Below are 20800 nucleotides of genomic sequence, written 5' to 3' on the forward strand. Positions count from 1 at the left end.
TCAACTAAACAAGATGATGTACCAAAGAAGAATAGAGCCTTGAAGATGGGTTCAGGTTGAAAGAAGTATAGAGCCTTGAAGATGGGTTTAGGTTGAAAGAAACATTTAGGAATAGGAATAGAGTTTTTGGAAGGAATTTGACTCCTAATTGGATAAGTAATTATGGTTGAATGGATGTTTACCTTTTATTGGTAATGCCTCATAAAGATTTATTCAATGCATAATCCCCATAACTATTGCACTATGTCCTATGTATCTAAATAAAAATTCAATAAAGGTTTATATTTTGTTGGTAATGCCCCATAAATATTTATTCGATGCATAATCCTCATAAATATTTGACTATGTTCTATGTATCTAAATAAAATCACATATAATAACTCAATTGGTTATAAATATAATTTTTCTAGGACGGTAAAAAATTTAAGAGCACTTATTGAATAAAAAGGAGAAATATTAGTATAATATTAAGATCTGGAAATAGGTTGTTTCTTCGTTTATAATTTTTATATTTGTTTTCTTGAAAAATTAGCAAAAGAGTCATCAAGGATAGTCATAACACAATTTTTATTCAACAAATTTGGGTTATGATGATGTTTTCTTAATTAATAATAATAATAATAATAAGAATAATAATGTAGTTTAATTTAACATGTTAATATGTTCATTACTTCATTATTAGTCTTTTATTTATTGCTACCTATGATATATGCACCATTTACAAAAAAATTAAATTAAAATAAAAAATGATTTCCATTTTGTTGTTGATAATTTAATCTTAGTATACTTATAAATTATGGACATAATCCTTAATTTCAATTAAAACTTAAAATGTGACATAAAAAAGTTCAACTTATAAAATCTTAATCAACTCAAAATAAAATTTACATTGTTTAATTTAACTCTAAATTTTAAGTATTATATAACAATATTATAAATTGACTTAACCATACTTCAAGTTCTGATTAAATATAGTTCCAGTTATTGTGCACTTGAGTTATATGGTTTTTTATTATATGCATGAATCAAAAAACTGAAATCTACCTATCTGCTATATCCATGAATAAGTGCAGTGACCTACAACTTTTTTGTGCCTATATGTATTAACGTATTTGTTCTCTACTTATTTAATTGTAAAAACTTTTAAAATTCACAATTGGTTTCCTTAACATTGCTCATAAAACTCAAAAATAGATATTTTTATTAGGAAATATACATTCAAAAGAATAAAAAACTTTACAATTATTTGTTTAATAACAAGTATCTATTAAGTTATTATTATGACAAAACCCTTAATTTTACATACTATTTATACACATCCAATAACTAAGGCGAAGGAATATAACATAGGCATAGATTAAGGATGATAAGTAACAATGTCAAAAAGGATAAAGGCCCATAGTATGTAGTGAAATAAACCAATTGCAATATGGATATTTCTAATTAAAGTAGAAATATTCATCTTCTTATAATTTAGTTTTCATAATTGCATATATACATCTTATACTTCATGTTTCATTATAGAGAATGGAGGTGGTAGCACCATCCAATTGAGCCTGAATTAAAAACACATTATTTTTGCATTAAAACATATTGTCATATGCTTCCTTACCAAACTCTAGATTACAACAAGGATGAAAACAAGTCCAATAAAAATTTGAGTACACCAGTGTGTTCTACTTAACGTAATTTTATATACATCCATTTTTTTTAAAATTGAACAATTATCACAATCAAATATATTCAATTGCAAATTATAATATCTAACACAAATTATTATATTTGACATTTATAATATGTAGAATACACATTACAAACGATAGGAAATCGGGTTGATAAACACGGCAGTGTCTATCAACACGCTAGTATATATAATGACTCAAGTGAGAACAATTCTCATATAAAAAATATGAGAATAATAAATCTGGATCTGATAAGGTTGAGATTAGATGTTAGTTATTTGTTACATGAATACTTAAAAAAGTTATGTGCATGTATCTTTTAGTTTTGATAATTCAAATAAGATCCAATGATCCAAAGTAAAAATTCTCATATAAAAATATAAGAACAATAAATTTGGGACTTGTAATAAATCATAAATAATTAGAATTAAAAGTTAGTTATTTATCATATTATCACTTAAAAAAGTCATATGCATATATTTTTTAATTTTAATAATTAAAATAAAATCCAATGATTTATATTAGTCTCATTTCTCATACTAACGCATTATTTTTGGTGAGTCTGCTGATAAAGTATTAAATCTTGTTTTGGTCAACAACATAAATGTTAGTCAAATTAGGAGAATAGCTTGTAAATTTTTCAAATCAGAGCCATTATTGTAATTAAACTCTTTCAATTTTCGTTCATTTAATTTTATGAATTTTAATCTTGATTCATGTTTAGAATTCAACGTATTTACAATCAATATTTTCTAACTACATTTTTTTATTTTGCATATAGCTTTTGAAAATAATTTTTTATAATTTTTTGATTCCATTTAAAACTGTATAGTAACTTAATAAAATCTCATCAAGTATATCCGGATAATTAATTTTTTCTTCTTTTAAGTATATGAAAATACTCTCAAATTTTGCTTCATGTTTAAAATTCATATCACAACCTTTTTCACCCCAAGGTTTAAGCACTTAATTTTCTTGATTATGCAATTTTTTTTTCACCTGTCACATTTTTTCTCAAAAACTAGAAGAACACCGTAGGATGGCTTATGTCAAATTTATTTTTATAAAAAAATCATACATTAATTCAATTTATTTTTTGGTACTACCAAAAGTATCTTATCACCTGTTGAGTAAGAAGCTAATCTCTTTTGAGATTCATAGATGCTTCTTTCAATAAATATCGCTCATAGAAATCGTACCCTTTATTTTTATGTCCCTGAAGATCTAGCGGGACCTTACATTACTAAACTACCTTGTTGGTGAAGTTTCTTTTGGTAATTTGATAAAGTATACTAATTAATTTTTTTACAAAAATATCTTAGGAACAATTAATTGAAAGGAGAAAATCATTAATTAATAAATAGATAAATGAATAAATCTCATTAATAAATTTTAGAATCTACATTTAATTGCTTATATCTATATCTATCTATCTATACTTCTATATCTATATATATATCTATACTATATATAAAGGGAAAACATGATGTAACTTCCACCATGTGTAATTTTCCTGTTTTGCCCTTAATATTATTTAATTTTTACAAAAAACCATATAATATAAATAATCACAACCAACATATTAATTAACCACACATCTCACCTTAAATTTAACATTATCATAAACATAAAAAATAAAATATATAAAATTGAATACGTAGTACCATACATTATTTATTAGTCATAATAATAATAATATTAATCACTTTTACGGGAAACTATCTATCACAAAATATTAGAGAAATAACCAAAGTCAAAATCAACTTAATTTATTTAACTAGAAAACTTTTTTCAAATGTTATAATATATAATCATAATAAATATAAATAATGAATAGACTAAATTACACTCTCATTTCTTGAGTTTTAATAAAATTATGTAAATCTCTTCTCCTTTTCTTGCAACGAAAAAAAATCACATTTGATTTATATTAATACATTACTTACACAAACTGTCATTATAGGGAAGATGAATGTGATCTTGAAAAAAAGGATAAATGTAATTAAGTAAACATCAACTAGTGTTTAATAAGGTTGAGATTAGATGTTAGTTATTTGTTACATGAATACTTAAAAAAGTTATGTGCATGTATCTTTTAGTTTTGATAATTCAAATAAGATCCAATGATCCAAAGTAAAAATTCTCATATAAAAATATAAGAACAATAAATTTGGGACTTGTAATAAATCATAAATAATTAGAATTAAAAGTTAGTTATTTATCATATTATCACTTAAAAAAGTCATATGCATATATTTTTTAATTTTAATAATTAAAATAAAATCCAATGATTTATATTAGTCTCATTTCTCATACTAACGCATTATTTTTGGTGAGTCTGCTGATAAAGTATTAAATCTTGTTTTGGTCAACAACATAAATGTTAGTCAAATTAGGAGAATAGCTTGTAAATTTTTCAAATCAGAGCCATTATTGTAATTAAACTCTTTCAATTTTCGTTCATTTAATTTTATGAATTTTAATCTTGATTCATGTTTAGAATTCAACGTATTTACAATCAATATTTTCTAACTACATTTTTTTATTTTGCATATAGCTTTTGAAAATAATTTTTTATAATTTTTTGATTCCATTTAAAACTGTATAGTAACTTAATAAAATCTCATCAAGTATATCCGGATAATTAATTTTTTCTTCTTTTAAGTATATGAAAATACTCTCAAATTTTGCTTCATGTTTAAAATTCATATCACAACCTTTTTCACCCCAAGGTTTAAGCACTTAATTTTCTTGATTATGCAATTTTTTTTTCACCTGTCACATTTTTTCTCAAAAACTAGAAGAACACCGTAGGATGGCTTATGTCAAATTTATTTTTATAAAAAAATCATACATTAATTCAATTTATTTTTTGGTACTACCAAAAGTATCTTATCACCTGTTGAGTAAGAAGCTAATCTCTTTTGAGATTCATAGATGCTTCTTTCAATAAATATCGCTCATAGAAATCGTACCCTTTATTTTTATGTCCCTGAAGATCTAGCGGGACCTTACATTACTAAACTACCTTGTTGGTGAAGTTTCTTTTGGTAATTTGATAAAGTATACTAATTAATTTTTTTACAAAAATATCTTAGGAACAATTAATTGAAAGGAGAAAATCATTAATTAATAAATAGATAAATGAATAAATCTCATTAATAAATTTTAGAATCTACATTTAATTGCTTATATCTATATCTATCTATCTATACTTCTATATCTATATATATATCTATACTATATATAAAGGGAAAACATGATGTAACTTCCACCATGTGTAATTTTCCTGTTTTGCCCTTAATATTATTTAATTTTTACAAAAAACCATATAATATAAATAATCACAACCAACATATTAATTAACCACACATCTCACCTTAAATTTAACATTATCATAAACATAAAAAATAAAATATATAAAATTGAATACGTAGTACCATACATTATTTATTAGTCATAATAATAATAATATTAATCACTTTTACGGGAAACTATCTATCACAAAATATTAGAGAAATAACCAAAGTCAAAATCAACTTAATTTATTTAACTAGAAAACTTTTTTCAAATGTTATAATATATAATCATAATAAATATAAATAATGAATAGACTAAATTACACTCTCATTTCTTGAGTTTTAATAAAATTATGTAAATCTCTTCTCCTTTTCTTGCAACGAAAAAAAATCACATTTGATTTATATTAATACATTACTTACACAAACTGTCATTATAGGGAAGATGAATGTGATCTTGAAAAAAAGGATAAATGTAATTAAGTAAACATCAACTAGTGTTTATGTACAAATGAAAGTAAAAACATAAGAAATTGTAACAAAATATTTTGGTTTCTTAGAAAATACATCAACAATTTTAATTAAATGTTGTTTAATTACATAAAAGAGAAGAGTGATTTCAAATCAAATTCTATGTAGAAGTTTACATCAATTTAAAATACAATCATTATATTAATAAATTGTTGAACTAGTAGTGTAAAATCCTGCTAGATTTTCAAAATGACTGAATGTTAATAATTTGATTTATGAGAATGACACTTGTTGGGAGAAACAGTCACATACCAGAAGAAAAACAGTAGTTCTTTACCCAAAAGGATGAGATGATACACTCATCATCCAATTTTTTTATTAAAACTAAATTTATTTCTTCTATAGGATAAGTAGTGTAATATATATATATAAACTAGTGGGTGCCAAAAAAGTAAATGATGATTTGAATAATTTAAGTATAAATGTATAATTTTCTCTAATAAATAACACTAAATTTACATTAAAATAAAAAAAACAATGATGAAAGAAAATGAAATAAATAATAGTGTGGGACTAGTGGAGTTGGCCGAGTCTTGAAGTATAATCATCGTGCATGCAATTTGTGCCTCTTTCTATGTCTCTCTCTCTTTCTTTCTTATTTCTTTATATTTCTGCATGCACACGCCTTCTCTCTCTTTCTCTCTCCGTCTTCGTTTTCTCTCTCTCCGGTAACCGTCAATTCAAATTCAACCGTTTTCTCCGACTCCGGTCAGATTCCGACGAAATTCCGATCAAAACTCCCTCCACCTTAGCAATGCAAATCCATAACCACACCACCCGCCGCCACAACTTCTCTCTCTAGAAAAAATCACTGGACAACGAAACTGCTTCTAATTAACTTCAATTAACCGCTACTACCAACTCCAGCTTCGTTCTTCGGTTTAATTTCGGTATGCGTGCTTTTCCGTTGCTTGATTTTTGAATCCTGTGGTTAGGTGAGGTTGGTGAGGTTTTTTCTGAAATCGAGGTGACTGTTAGGGTTTTTTTATTTTTGATTTTTTTGCTGTTATTGGATGCAGTGAAGTGGAATTGAGGTTGAAAATGGAGTCAAGGAGTTGCATGAACGTGGCGTGTTCCACCAGAACGTCGATTCTGTGGCGCAAAGGTTGGGCCTTGCGATCCGGCGAATTAGCCGATCTATGTGATAAGTGCGGGTAATTATACAATCTAGATTTTAAATTTACATTAGATTGTATGGACTCAATAGTGAGTTAAGATTAATAGTTGATTTATGGTTTTTCTTTTCAATTTATTGTTCTATTTTTTTTTTGCTTTGAAGTTGTTAATTTTCATTTTTTCTTAATAGAAGTTTTGACCTTTGCTTCCTTTGTTTTCGATGTTTTTCTGATTTTCCCAAGTTGGTATAGAGATGTTTAACCGTCTAGACTTGGCATAATTTTTCTTTATATTTTTATGATTTACAAAAAATTTCTCGTCAAAGGTAAAATTGGGTTGCTGAACCATAAAATCAGCTGCTGACCATGGGCATATGTCGTGTATTCATGTTTTAATTTAGTAATCATGAATGAATGACCAAAAAATATTAATTTCCCGAAATATACGGGGAAAGAAATTAATGCAAAATGAAAAGAAGCACCAATAATTATATACCCAATTTGTATGATGATGATGATATATGAAGCTTATATGAGATATCATTTGTACATTAATTGTTCTGGTTCTGGCTGTAACTTTGTTGTCTAAATTGTGTTGAATTTGAATGGTGTGTGGTGTGTCTAATATAATTATCTGGTAGGAAACATAAAATGAGCATGGGATGACATCATATGATAATTTTATTATAGAATATTGAAATCAACAGATTGATAGGGCTAAGGAACTCATAGGCTCATTATGAACTAATGATAATTTTGAAAAATAAAAATATAAAACAAAAATTGGTTATTGGAGCGTGTATGCAATTTAAATTTCCAATAGTCACCCTTTATAGATATGCTTCCACTACAGCGTCTCATGATAGTTTTCGAGCAAGTACTGAGTGAAAATATCGTGACAGGTTTCTCTTAAAATGTCTATTTTCATACTCCAGTTATGCCCATTTAAGTTGGTAAGCGTTGTCTACATAACATGCGTGTGTCCTTAACCACCCAGTGACTTTTGATCAATAATCTCCAGACCTTATTTGCTTAATTGAAGTTGGACATTACAAATTAGCAACTTCATATTCAGATTCTTACTTTGAGTTTTTTTGTAATGTAGTTCTGCTTATGAACAATCAACATTTTGTGATTTGTTTCACTCAAATGATGATGGTTGGAGAGAGTGCACTTCATGTGGAAAGGTAAAGTACATTTACCACAGCAGCATACTGTTCTACCCAATTACCGTTTTTTTCCACATGCTTCACTATGCTTAGTGATCCTTTGTTCTATTATCTACAGCGACTCCATTGTGGATGTGCTGCCTCTTTGTCTCAGCTTGAGTTACTAGATCTGGGTGGTGTAAGGTGTATAAATTGCATGAAGAATTTCGGAATTCAACCTGTAAGATAAACTTACCATTTTATTTACTTAACTAACCATTTATATTCACAACTACAGACACAGATAAACCTTTATTGACTTTGACAACTTCCTCAAATAAATTGATGTTTATGACGCTAGATTGCAGGCCTTAATTTTCTGGTTAAATTTTACTGAAACCATTATTCGTAAGTCTGTTATGCTAATTATTGATTAACATTTAGCGGGTAAATTGAATGCTCTATGAGATAAATTGAATGCTCAATGATCTAGGTAACAATTCAAATCTGTTCTATCATATATAGTTTTCTACTTCTTGCATATATGGTTATTTTATGTTGATGTTTTAATTTTTAATCTGTATGTTCCCTAACTTGCAATGATTATTTGACAGGTTGCAACTACTGAAAAGGCTAATGGATCTGGGACATCAAAGGTAAAAAATGTCAGTGAACAACATTGCATATCTCTGGCTAACCAATTAAATGTGAGGGGTATGCAAATAGCGCATTATGCAGAGAGCGATGGGCTGAGGTGCTGGCTCAAAGCACATAATAATGTTGACACAAGTGGGACTTCTGCAGAAATGAAACTGGAAGAAGTTTCACCTTCGATTGAAGATATTGGGAACACTTTGATATCACAATTTCGTCGTGAGTTTAATGGATCATCTAAGGCTGCCAAAGCAGACAACAATAAGTCAGACATGGAAATGCGAGATATATATGAATCATTGGCACAAACAAATTTGAATATGACCCTTGCTACTCCATTAGGAAACTCAAATCCATTTCAGAGAGCTATTGTTGTTGAAAGGGAACAAAGTAAAACAGCGTCTCCACTTCTGTCAGGGTCTAGGTCTCGCCATCTATTACCTAAGCCCCCTAGGTCAACTCTTGCTGTGGGTTTAGAAGCAAATACAGGCATGGCATCCCAGATTCGTGTAGCAAGGCCTCCTGCTGAAGGACGGGGAAGGAATCAGTTACTTCCACGTTATTGGCCTAGGATTACAGATCAAGAGTTGCAGCAAATATCTGGAGGGTATCCATCATTGTAATTAGTTCTATGAATCGTTAATTGTTAGCAAGATACTTTATGCAGAATCTATTTTTGTTTAGTTGATCTCTTTTTTACCTTAAAAATTTATTTCCTTAACCATGATTTGTGATACTTCAAGTTCAAATTCCACCATCGTGCCACTCTTTGAGAAGATGCTTAGTGCAAGTGATGCTGGTCGAATTGGTCGCTTAGTTTTACCAAAAGCATGTGCTGAAGTAAGTTTTCTTAACTTTGCAGATGAAGTCATATCTTTTGCCGTGATTTTGTATCAACCAATCATTCCGACGATAGACAGTTTTCTTGATGAGGTTTCTAATTTGTTCGAATTGGGCATTTTGCAGGCCTATTTTCCTCCTATCTCTCAACCAGAGGGCCTTCCTTTGCGAATCCAAGATGTGAAGGGAAAAGAATGGGTGTTCCAGTTTAGGTTTTGGCCAAATAATAACAGCAGGATGTATGTTTTAGAAGGTGTAACTCCGTGCATCCAGTCTATGCAATTGCAAGCTGGGGATACTGGTAAATTTTACTGAGAATTACTTGATTATTTAAGCTACCAAATCTAAGAATAGATACAACACGTGGAATTGTTTTTTTGCCCCGCTTTTTTCGTCATACTTCTTTACAACATTGGATAAATTTGGAGATTATTATATTTCTTCTAAATTTGTCGTTTACAAACATTTATCAGTCTGCAAAGTTCTGGGTCAATGTGTTAACTAATCATATAATCGTACAGTTCGTACCTATCGGACATGCTGCTATGAGATACTGACTGCAAATGAGTTTTTTGAAGTCTTCTGTTTTCATTTATTGATCTTCTGATAAATTTATGAAGTTTGTATTTTACTGCTACTTTTTGTTGTTCTTTTGATGAAGTACCAAAAGCTTTGAACTACACATTGTCATGTTTTAGCAGATATAGTCAATTGGTTACTGTACCACCTCTAAATTTGTAGTATAACATTTATTTGTTTCCTTTATATTTCATTGTAGTTCAAATTTGGTTAAAAAAAGTAATATTTTTATAAAATGCTGCAGTAACATTCAGTCGTATGGACCCTGAGGGGAAACTTGTAATGGGGTTTAGGAAGGCAATTAATTCTTCAGCAGTACAGGTATAGCCAGTTTTGTTCATATAGCAAACTCAAACTTTAGCCTACCCCACCTAGTGGGATTAAGGCTTGGTTGTTGTTGTTTCATAAAGCAAACTCACTTTTAGAATCAATATTTAATCACCTTTTAAGCAGGACGCTCATCCATCTAATGTGCCCAATGGTCCTCATTCAAGTGAAACTTCCTACTCTGGTGTTTATGAGAATTTACCTATATTAGGTGGTTCTGGCCTTCTTCAGTCACAGAAGGGAAGTTCAGAGACCCACCTACATATGCTGTCTAAAGAATGGAATTCAGCTGGTGGTGACATGAACTTGCATAATATTGAGATGCCTGAAAGCAGGAAAAGAGAGGGGATGCTTTTGCCAGCTATGATGGTTCCTGAGAAGAAGAGAGCTCGAAATATTGGGTCAAAAAGTAAGAGATTGCTTATTGAAAGCCAGGATGCACTGGACCTGAAACTTACATGGGAAGAGGCTCAGGATTTGCTACGTCCACCTCCAACAACTAAGCCAAGCATTGTAATGATTGAGGATCATATATTTGAAGAGTATGAAGTAAGTAAACTATTTATAGGAATTAGTAAATTTTATAAAGTTCACAATTTTATTGGTGAATTCTTTCTATTTTAATTTTTTGATTCTCATCATGGGTAAGATGAAGTTGGTGCTTTTAGGGTCTGTTTATACCAACTTTCCCACAAAAGTATTGGAGTGTTTAGGCATTTCTAATGAGTTTAATAATGCATCTTTCTGCTATCCAAGCATTTTCCATCTAGGCGAATCTAAATCGAAAGAAGAAAATATGACATCTAAATCACAGGAACTTTTTCAATAAGGGTTCAGCGCACGACATTAGTTGGCTCCCCAGATTTGCAGTTTTTAAAACTTATTAAAACACCCCTTTTGTTTCATTTCCTACACAACCTGTTGTTTCTTTTAGGGCATGCATCTATTAAGGAAAAAAGTAGTTAAAGGCATATGAGATATTTGTGTAATCTTTGAAACAAGAGGGGACGAAGGCATAGGTCTCTCAAACCTCAGGTTAAAATAAACAATATTTTTACGAAGGGATTACAAATTTCAATGTCGCAGCTCATTAATCCTTCACGCATAGTCGTTCTTAGGTTTATGTAGGTTTCATAGAATTTGCATGTAAAACCTAAAGTATACGAAATTGTTCTCTAGGTCATAATATATAAATTTTTTAAATGCCATCTGCATGCAGACTATGTAAATAAGATTAAATTTTACTGTACAGTCTGTTTAAGATCTTGCATGGGAGTTGACTTTCTTCAATCCATGCAGGAACCTCCTGTCTTTGGTAAGAGGAGTATATGTGTAGCTCACTCAACTGGGTAAGATGAAAGTGCTGTGTTAGTGTTTATTCTGTTTAGTGCATGTTTAAGGTTTTCTCTGTCTTACCACCCCTCCTATTTTCTTATATATTTTCTATTTAACCTTTTGAGTTCTTTTCCAAGTTTTCCTAACACATCAACCTATCTATTTTGATTGAGTATTTCAATTTGGGTTGGACCTCAGGATAAATGAGCAGTGGACACAATGTGATATGTGCTCAAAATGGCGGAAGTTGCCAATTGATGTGCTTGTTCCTCCTAAGTGGACATGCACGGAAAATTTATGGGATCAGAATAGGTGAGAAGAAGACTTTCTAGTGCAACGCAGTTGTTAACAAAACATGTTTTTAGTAAGACCTTATGCTTCTGCACTGCTGTCAACAGGTCTTCATGTTCTGCTCCCAACGAATTGAATCCAAGGGAACTGGATAATCTGCTGAGACTGAACAAGGGTATGTCTCCATTTCTTGAGTTCCTTTAAATGTGTGTGATGCCTTTTAGTCACTGGTGATAAACAAATACAGGTAGAAAATGGTTTCATAGGCCAGAAGTTTGCGTTGTTAATAAAGCTGTGCTTCTTTTTTGACATAATTTTCATATTGGTAGCTTTAAGTAGTACTGAAACATGTCTGCATCCCAAGGTATACTACTTAGACTTTGTTTTGATCAACAGACTTTATTTGTGATTTAATATAGATGCCATTGTAAATTTAAGTTTTGGAAACTATTTTTAGAAATAGATTTTCTTAAGGATAGTGGTGTAATTGGCACTGACAAATTGGTTTTCAATTTAAATTAGGAAGTGTGGAAAGATAGGATTTTCATATCATAGTAGAACTTGGATTAGTAAGAAATTCTGTGAACTTGTATTATTAGGTGTGTCTGATGCCTGTTAATGAGTGTTTTGTAATTGATGAGTATCTCTATTAGGCTCTTTCCTTTTTCATAGAATCGTCTTATTTTCTCTTCTTGTCTCTCTAAAAAAGTTAAAAAACACAGATAAAAGTGTAAAAGCCTTGAAGTATCTTGTTTATGTATTTTGTCCACAAGTTGTAGTTTAAATTCATCAAAGCTGTTACTACTTTATTAATTGGACACCAAATATGGAAACTTCAACTCGTCATATAAGGCCCACCCAACAGAAGATACAGCATATCTGAATTCTTGCTACTCATGTTTATTGAGGACATGAATATCCTCATGTGTTTAAAACTTTAAATATATGCATCAGTATCAATGCATTATTATTTCGGCATAATCATTTTGAAGCCATTTAGAGTGTATTTTAGCATGGGAAATACAATATATGGTGTGTAAGATTTAGGAAAACTTAAGATCCCAACATTTGGTAATGGCAATTAAAACTAATTTTAAATATCCTCATGATGGTAAAGAAAGTATTGATTTCTATGGTATCTTATATTTATACATCTTCTGCTACGATTTTCGGCATATCATTCATAATCAAAATGTATTTTACATAATGACTTTAAATTGGCGTAGTTGGACTGGTGCTAACACTCTTAACTGATCTCGAGCTGCCACTTGAAAGTATTTACTTTTTGTGCAGTCTATTACAAATTGTACTCAGAAATGATTTATTCTAGAGTTGCAACCATGCGGTTGATGCTTGTTCTGTCTTGATATGTTGGCTTTGTTCCTACCCTTTTTAGTCAAGTTATCTATATGGTGAAGAAACTGACATATCTGTATTCCCAAATTTTGCTGCTTGATCTAGAATGATTGTGACCATTATATTTGCGTTGCGATGGGGACATGTTTTTGTCAACATATTGATAGCTAATATACTTCAATCCATTATTTTGAAATAGAATTCAAGAAACAAAAAGTGGCAGCAAGCTCCAGACAGCTGGAACTTGAATCTTCTGGACTGGATGCTTTGGCGAACGCTGCAACACTTGGAGATGATGCAGGTGACCCTGGCAGCACACCGGTTGCTACCACCACAAAACACCCTCGGCATAGGCCTGGGTGCTCCTGCATTGTGTGTATCCAACCACCAAGTGGGAAGGGTAAACACAAACCTACCTGCACCTGCAATGTGTGCATGACAGTTAAACGCCGGTTTAAAACCCTGATGATGCGGAAGAAGAAGCGTCAATCTGAACGTGAAGCAGAGATTGCTCAGAGAAATCAGAAATCATTGGGGTCCAAGGATGAAACAGAAGTAGACAGTACCTCTCTTTTAACTCCTGTTGATGGTTCAGAGAATGGAGCAAGGGTACCAAATGAGTTGGACTCAAGGAGTCAAAACCACATGGCTGAAGCCGCAAAGGGACATTTAGACTTGAATTGCCAACCTGATCGAGAAGACACGCAAGCCGGGCTAAATAATAATGTCAGCATGATGAGTCTTCTTCAAGAAGCAAATCTCCCACTGGAGACCTATATGAAGAAAAATGGCATTACTAGCTTGACATTGGAGCAGCAAACAAATTCAGCTTCAAATGTGCCGGCACCAACAACCAATGAGAGTGAGGGAAGACATAATGAGGATTGCTTTACTGCTTCTGCTGCTCATGAGCAGGAAAGCAGTCCTGAAGAGAATAGTGAGCAAGATAAAGGTCAGAACAGTTCACACTCATGAAGTCCTCATCATCTTCATTTTATTTATCATTTTTCGAAAATCATTTTACAAGAAACCTTCTTGCATGAACTATACAATTATAGGAGGTTCATTGGGATGTCTTTTGCTTTTGCTTTTTGTGTCTTATGATTGTGAATTAATCCCATACAAACTCAATAACCTATATATACTAAAGTTTGCGTTATAGACTTTGTAAACATTTCCTTGCCAAGTCATAATACACTTGGGTTTGTTTCTCTAGAATGTGTTGAAGTATGAATAGATATTTATCTGTATTTTCTTCTTCTTTTTGGGCTGTAGGGTTAAAGGGGGAGGGCACTAATCTGATTCTTTAGCACGTGGTATAAATTTGAGTAGCCATTGGTGGTTCTTCCTCCTTTGACATCAGCAAAAGACTTTGTATTGCCCTTAGTTACAAAATTTATCTTAATGAATGATTGGAGTTTGGACATTCGGTCTAATATAATTTTTGAACTTCAAATAAGTTGTTTAGTTTTAAATTTTAAAAGCAGATCAAAGCTTATGAGGTATTTGTGAAAGCTCATAAAAACTTAGAAGGTAACTCTATCTATTTAGATCGTTACTCTTTTGTTTATTATTGTACTGCCAATGAGTAAACATAATAGTTAATATAAGAAAGAACATACTGTTTGGAATTTAGTACTTGGTTCTAGTAGTAAAAATATCTAATAGATATTGTCCTTTTTAGGCTATCTTACTTACCCTTTGGATATGAAGCTAATTTTTGTTGTTGAAGGAAGCTACTCTACTGAACTGGCATAAAAATCTTTGGTCTCATTTGTTTGCCTCAATGATTTTCAATCAAAGTATCAATTAATATAAAATTGAAGCATTGTTTAGTAAAGTTGAACATCATTTCTCCCCCTCTCTCTTTCTGTCAACACTGTTATAAACCACAGCAATGATTCCAAAGAACACCACTGTCTTACTCCAGGGCCCATCAAAATCTTCAACTTCCATTGACTCCAAAAAACTCCACTGCCTTATAGTATCCTTCCTTTGTCCAACCAAACCAAACCAAAGCTTTTGTCTATTCTATAAGGCCTCACTGTTTCTGTTATTTCATTTTGCTAGTGATTTGCATTGATGATATCAGTTATCAGAGATTTAATTGCTTTTCTCCAACTTTTGTCTTCAGTGTATATCAAACAAGGGTTTTTCCCAAATCACCTTCTTATTTGAAAGTTCTAAATATATATTTTGATGCAAAGTTCCTTTTTTTATTAGGCCATTAACTCGATAAGAGGATTGATATAGTAGTATATTACTAGGGGTGTAATGGTCCAGTTTTGTTTCTGTGAAATTCAGGAACCGAATAGAAGGCCGAATCGTTGAGTTGGTCATGAACAAATAACTAGGTTAGTCCAATGGTTTTATTGCTTTTTAAAAATAAATCGTGCAGCATGTTAAGTTGTATTCCATAAGACACTCATTCTCTATTTCAATTTAACATTAACCGAACTGAAATAATGAAAATAACTCAACATTAACTGAATTGAAATAAATGAGAAATAACATGGTATTTCCTTAAATCTTTTACCTATAACACTTTTTTAACGAGTCAACATTTATTGTCTCATTCTTTTGTATCACTCCATATGCTAGGAGATATGATAGGCCAGGAAAATATTTAATAATTGTTATTTTAACTTCAATAATTTTTTTAACCAATTAGAAGTGGTGATACATGGAGTGGTACAAAAGTGAGATAATAGATGTAATCCCTTTTTTAAGTATGCCGTTCGTTTTGGTTTGAGCGGTTCCTGAACCTCTAGAATTGTGAATCCATCTTACTTGATTCCTTCAAAAAACAACAGAATTGAACCATACTTTTTCAATTCTATGTGATTTGATACCATCAATTTCATGATTTAAACCAAAGTTGTATTCACCTCTATACATTGCAATAGTTTACTAATTAAACTATACAATTACATTATATATTTAGTAATAAATTTAATAAAATGATAAATATAAAATATTATTATTTACGACCTATAATAATTATGGCAATGGTTTATTCGTTACTTAGCCATATTGCAAATGACTTCAAGGTTCGAAGTTTAAATCTTTGTTAAATTGTTTTGAGAAATGTAAAAAAAAATTCATTCACAAATTAGTTTTCATGGGTGTGATATAGTATTAATAACTATGGTTATCCCAACCCTCGTCTTTTGCAAGAGTCCTTTAACCCTTATATTACTTTGTGGTAACACTTATATCATTATTATTTTCACTTGGATGACACATTCAAATGTCATTCAGACCGTATGAAGTGAGAATTATTTTGAAAAAGTGGACTTGATTGAAAAATTGATTATTATTGGGTAAACTTATTGAATTGCCAATCTTTTAATCATCATAGGTTTTTATGTCAATTACATTAGTTTCTCATTCAATTCTCTCATCCTAGCCTAGAAGAAAAAACCACCTACTATAGCATTATGTTAGATGGGAGGGATTTCAAGTTTTGAGTGGCCAAAAGAGCAAAATATTAAAGATGATACAAAATATCATGTAAATGGGTAATTGATTGAACCCTTAAACCAACCTATTTTAAGGGATGGATGCAAAGGTGGGAATAGTTAATTTTTTTTGGTGGAAGGATAACCACATCTTTATATACTATAACTTTTTGTTGTATCAAAACTCAAAAGTAAACTAAGTATAATAAGGGCGACCCAGTATATGAGCTTCCACGTAGTGAGGTCTAGGAAGGTTATAAGCCAAATCACAAGACAAGTTACCCGTAGAGACTCACCCTCGAAAGAAAACTACAGTAAAATTAAAAAAAAAATAGTGTAGACCATCAACATCCTTCAACACTAGCCCTCCTAGTCACTGAGGGTGATGATCACCCATTTTCCAGCTTATTAAGCTCCTCAACAAGGGTGGATGAACATGCTTGAGAAGGATGCAATGGCACACCAGTCCAACTAGGAGGTGAAAGCGGCGGTGTCGATATTGGTAGATTTGGTGGTGAGAAATTCAGCTTTGGTTCAATAGAAGTGCTTATGATACAATTAGGACTTAGTGATCTTAACATATGTTCTCCTGAGATTAATGCTTCTGGCTCTAGCCACCTAGAGTACCTCAAATCCAGAACAATTTCGAGATGATTAACAACGGTTCTCATGTTTGGTCTTTCAGATGGCTCCTTTTTCAGGCATCTTTGTGTAATTTCGGCTAATGCTCTTGCTGCTTTACATGGAAAGCGACCTTTGAGTTTCGGATCCATAATTGTCAATAGTTTATAACCATCAACTAGGAAAGGACTGCTCCACTTCACTAAGTCCCTCTCTTCTTTCGGGTAATAGCTATCGAGATTCTTTCGACCGGTTAGGAGCTCGAGAAGTATAATTCCGAAACTCCATACATTGCTCTTCGGAGTAAGTATTCCTCTTTGCAGTGTTTCTACTGGTAAGCATCCAACAGCCTGCACAAAAAGTTAATTCAACATCAGAATTATGAGAATAAAATTTATGGAATAAACATTCATGCCAAATAAGTGGACATTTTTGAATAACATAGACATATCATATTTTATGTCAAAGGACTTACAGATGAATAGTTTGAAATCTCTTCCTCGCAAACATGTCCAACGCAACCATATCCCGAAAGCTTTGCGCTGAAATCTTTGTCAATCTGTATGTTGGCTGTTGAAAAGTCATTATACATGGCCTGCATAAGATAGAGAAATATATCAGCCAAAATAGAAGCATATAACTTGATTGAAATCTAATGCACCAAAGGATGGTTAGTCCATAAATGCATCTACTCATTATATAATCGATGAACCGACACTAATAAATACAAAATAACTCATGTTCCATACGGAGTAACTTACTCAGATGTAAACACAACATAAGAAAGAGTGACCTAATTCACAAGGCTCCCCCCTAGTGGAGCCTGAGGATGGTAGATATATGCAGAATACCCTCGCAAGGAAAGAGACTGTTTCTAGGATTTGAAATCATGACCTTCAAGTCACAAGGCAAACAATCTCACCGTTATGCCGGTGGAACAGATCCAAATGTAAACTCCACATGCAAATATAAAAAAATTATACATGATAAAAAAGGAAGCTGCTTCAGTTGTGAATATTCGACACATGTTTCACAAATTAAGCTGAACATAGAGTTCATTACCTGGAAAGGCCCTTCTTCATGCAAGAAAGTAAGACCTTGTGCAGCACATATGGCAATTTTTATTCTTGTATTCCAATCAAGTGGAGGGCCATCAAATTTCCCAAACAGCAGGTGGTCCAAGCTTCCATGACATAACTTCTCAAAAACCAACATCCTCGGTTCGGAGCCGACACGAGCATGAAATCCTAGCAACTTGCAGATGTATGGATGTTGCAGTGATGCAAGAGTATTAACCTCATTAATGAATTCCTTCAAACCCTGGAAGAAAACATACGTTTAGACCAAATCACAAAGTTCTCAGCTGCTTTCAAATTTTTACCTTTTCAATGCAAGGACAAAATCATATCTGTCAATACAGGGCTAGCAATAATTCATAATAATGGTTTGAGCCATCAACATTGCAATTCATAACAACTTTCAACATTTTATATAACATTCGATAACGCGTTAATTTATATTTCGTACCGAAGCATCTGCAATTAAGATGACCATTAATAATTTAAAAGACATGAGGATACCAAAAGAATGATGTAATCAGTATGGAGAAAAGTACTTTAGTTGATGTGTGAAGGAGATTGACAGTGGCCCCAAACTTCTTTAAACTTGAAGCATCATCATGGAAGGAGGCTCTATATACGACAGAAGAAAGACACTTCATCATGCATCGATCTGAAGAGAAATTGTCGCAAGCAGCAGCAATTTCCGCATACAGAAAGTTTCGAAGCAGGCCAGTAGGTGGAAGTGGCAAAAATCCAGAGGCATATTGAGGACCACTCAGTGTCCCTGAATTAATCCTGCTAGTACCCTTTAATGCACAAGAACTCCAAGGAGGTAATGGAAGAGGTAAAGGTTGTGGAGTAGGTGAACTCTGCTCTTTTGTTAGTCCAGCAAGGTGTCTCGACTCTTCTCGTTCCTTATGCTCAATTGAGGCCAAAGAAATAACACCACGCGGAGTAGACGAACGTTGCTCCTTCATTGGTCCAACATGGTGTTTAGACTCTTCTTGTTCCAAATGCTCTACTAAGACCGAAGCATTATGTTCTGCTGGATCAAGAGCTGATGGAGCAGATAAAACATGTGTTCTGTTCTCGGTAACTTGTTTAATGGAGGCAAATGTTTCAAATTTGGTCCTAAAACTAGCAGATGCAGACTGTGCCTGGGTATGAGTTTGAGGTTCAGGGAGTACTGCAGGAACATGATTGTTGCCGATGACACGATTTGTTTGCATGACTTGATCAGACCTTTTCTTCTTGCTCTTCAAGATGAAACACCCCATCTGTGTAGTGAATTTGGTTCTTAATCTAGAGCTGCTAATTTCTGTGACAAAGAATCAAAAGTAAACAACACTAGTAAATATGGCTCAAACAATGTGAGTGGAATTTAACATGCCTATATGGAAACCAAGATACTCTACCCAATTTTGATAGTCTTATAAGATGAACTTAGCATTGGTGCAAGGAAAAATGAAAAGCAAGACAAAATGCAATGTCATTGACTGGTGGACATCTGCTGTCCCACAACAGTGTACCATTTCATGTGTCACAAATTGTGATTAGTCAGAAAAATAATTAATTATTAAAATTTTAATTTAAATATATTTTTTCAACCAATCATAAGTTGTGGCACTTAGAGTGACACTCTTTGTGGGACAGCAGATGTGCTCCCGTCATTGACTATCACAATCCCTAAAAACAGAACATTGAATTACTTCATTGTTCCTATGTCTTTAGCCAATTTTTAACAACAAATAAAACACAATGCAAGTGGGCACAAAATGCTTTCTTGCTAATGAACTAAATGGGGCATATATGTCGTCCCACGAAGAATGCCCTTTTGTTGTGATTGGTGAAAAAAATATATTTAAATTAAGAATTTAATAATTAAGTGTTTTTTAATCGATCACATTAAGTGACACATGAAATGACACACTTTTTTAGAAATAAAATGTATTGTGGAACTAAACTACTCAATTCTAATGGGGTCGTTTGTCTATACAGTGACAAATTCATTTCAGAAAGTAACATGACACCCATTAATCTGCTTACATTGAACTTTATTGATAGCAATTCAGATCCATAATATCAGAAAGATACACATTTCATTAAAAAAATTTAAAAATCAAATGAATTTGCCATGCCCCCAGAAACTTGTACCCCACAAAGTATGTTCCAATATAAACCCCAACAAGAAATAAACAAATAAGATTAAAACATTAAAAAACATGCTGATCAAGTAGAATTCAACTATAAAAACTGAAAATGTAACCCAAATTGAACACCAAGAACCAAATCTCAATAACAACAACCAAGTCTTAATTCCGGGTAATCGAACTCCCACAACGACAATTTTTAATACAAAAAGAATAAAATCATATCAATAAGGAAGAATCTTCAACAAACCTATGAATTGTCTAGTATACTAGTTCATGCAAAGTGAAGCTATTGCAATGGTGAAAAGTGAGGAAAAAGTTGTAACACCTTTGAAGTAAAATGTAGCAGA

At 32.0% G+C, this 20800-nt stretch overlaps 2 protein-coding genes across 2 annotated transcripts; one reads left to right on the forward strand and one right to left on the reverse strand.

Annotated features, from left to right (window-relative positions):
• Positions 6048-14416, forward strand: LOC109362621 (B3 domain-containing transcription repressor VAL2). Its single transcript, XM_019608553.1, has 13 exons — positions 6048-6402; positions 6532-6666; positions 7733-7814; positions 7915-8016; positions 8390-9036; positions 9173-9269; positions 9396-9570; positions 10093-10169; positions 10302-10724; positions 11475-11524; positions 11709-11822; positions 11909-11976; positions 13357-14416. Exons 2-13 carry the CDS (start codon positions 6554-6556, stop codon positions 14130-14132), a joined length of 2724 nt encoding a protein of 907 aa, XP_019464098.1. The 5' UTR covers positions 6048-6402; positions 6532-6553; the 3' UTR covers positions 14133-14416.
• On the reverse strand, positions 16751-19789 carry LOC109361793 (probable serine/threonine-protein kinase PBL11). Its single transcript, XM_019607328.1, has 4 exons — positions 18855-19789; positions 18302-18559; positions 17715-17834; positions 16751-17589 (listed from the first exon to the last, which is right to left on the reverse strand). The coding sequence occupies exons 1-4, from the start codon at positions 19575-19577 to the stop codon at positions 17008-17010; spliced, it is 1683 nt and encodes a 560-aa protein (XP_019462873.1). The 5' UTR covers positions 19578-19789; the 3' UTR covers positions 16751-17007.

This window comes from Lupinus angustifolius, chromosome LG12 (assembly GCF_001865875.1).
Source record: "Lupinus angustifolius cultivar Tanjil chromosome LG12, LupAngTanjil_v1.0, whole genome shotgun sequence".
Taxonomy (NCBI): domain Eukaryota; kingdom Viridiplantae; phylum Streptophyta; class Magnoliopsida; order Fabales; family Fabaceae; genus Lupinus; species Lupinus angustifolius.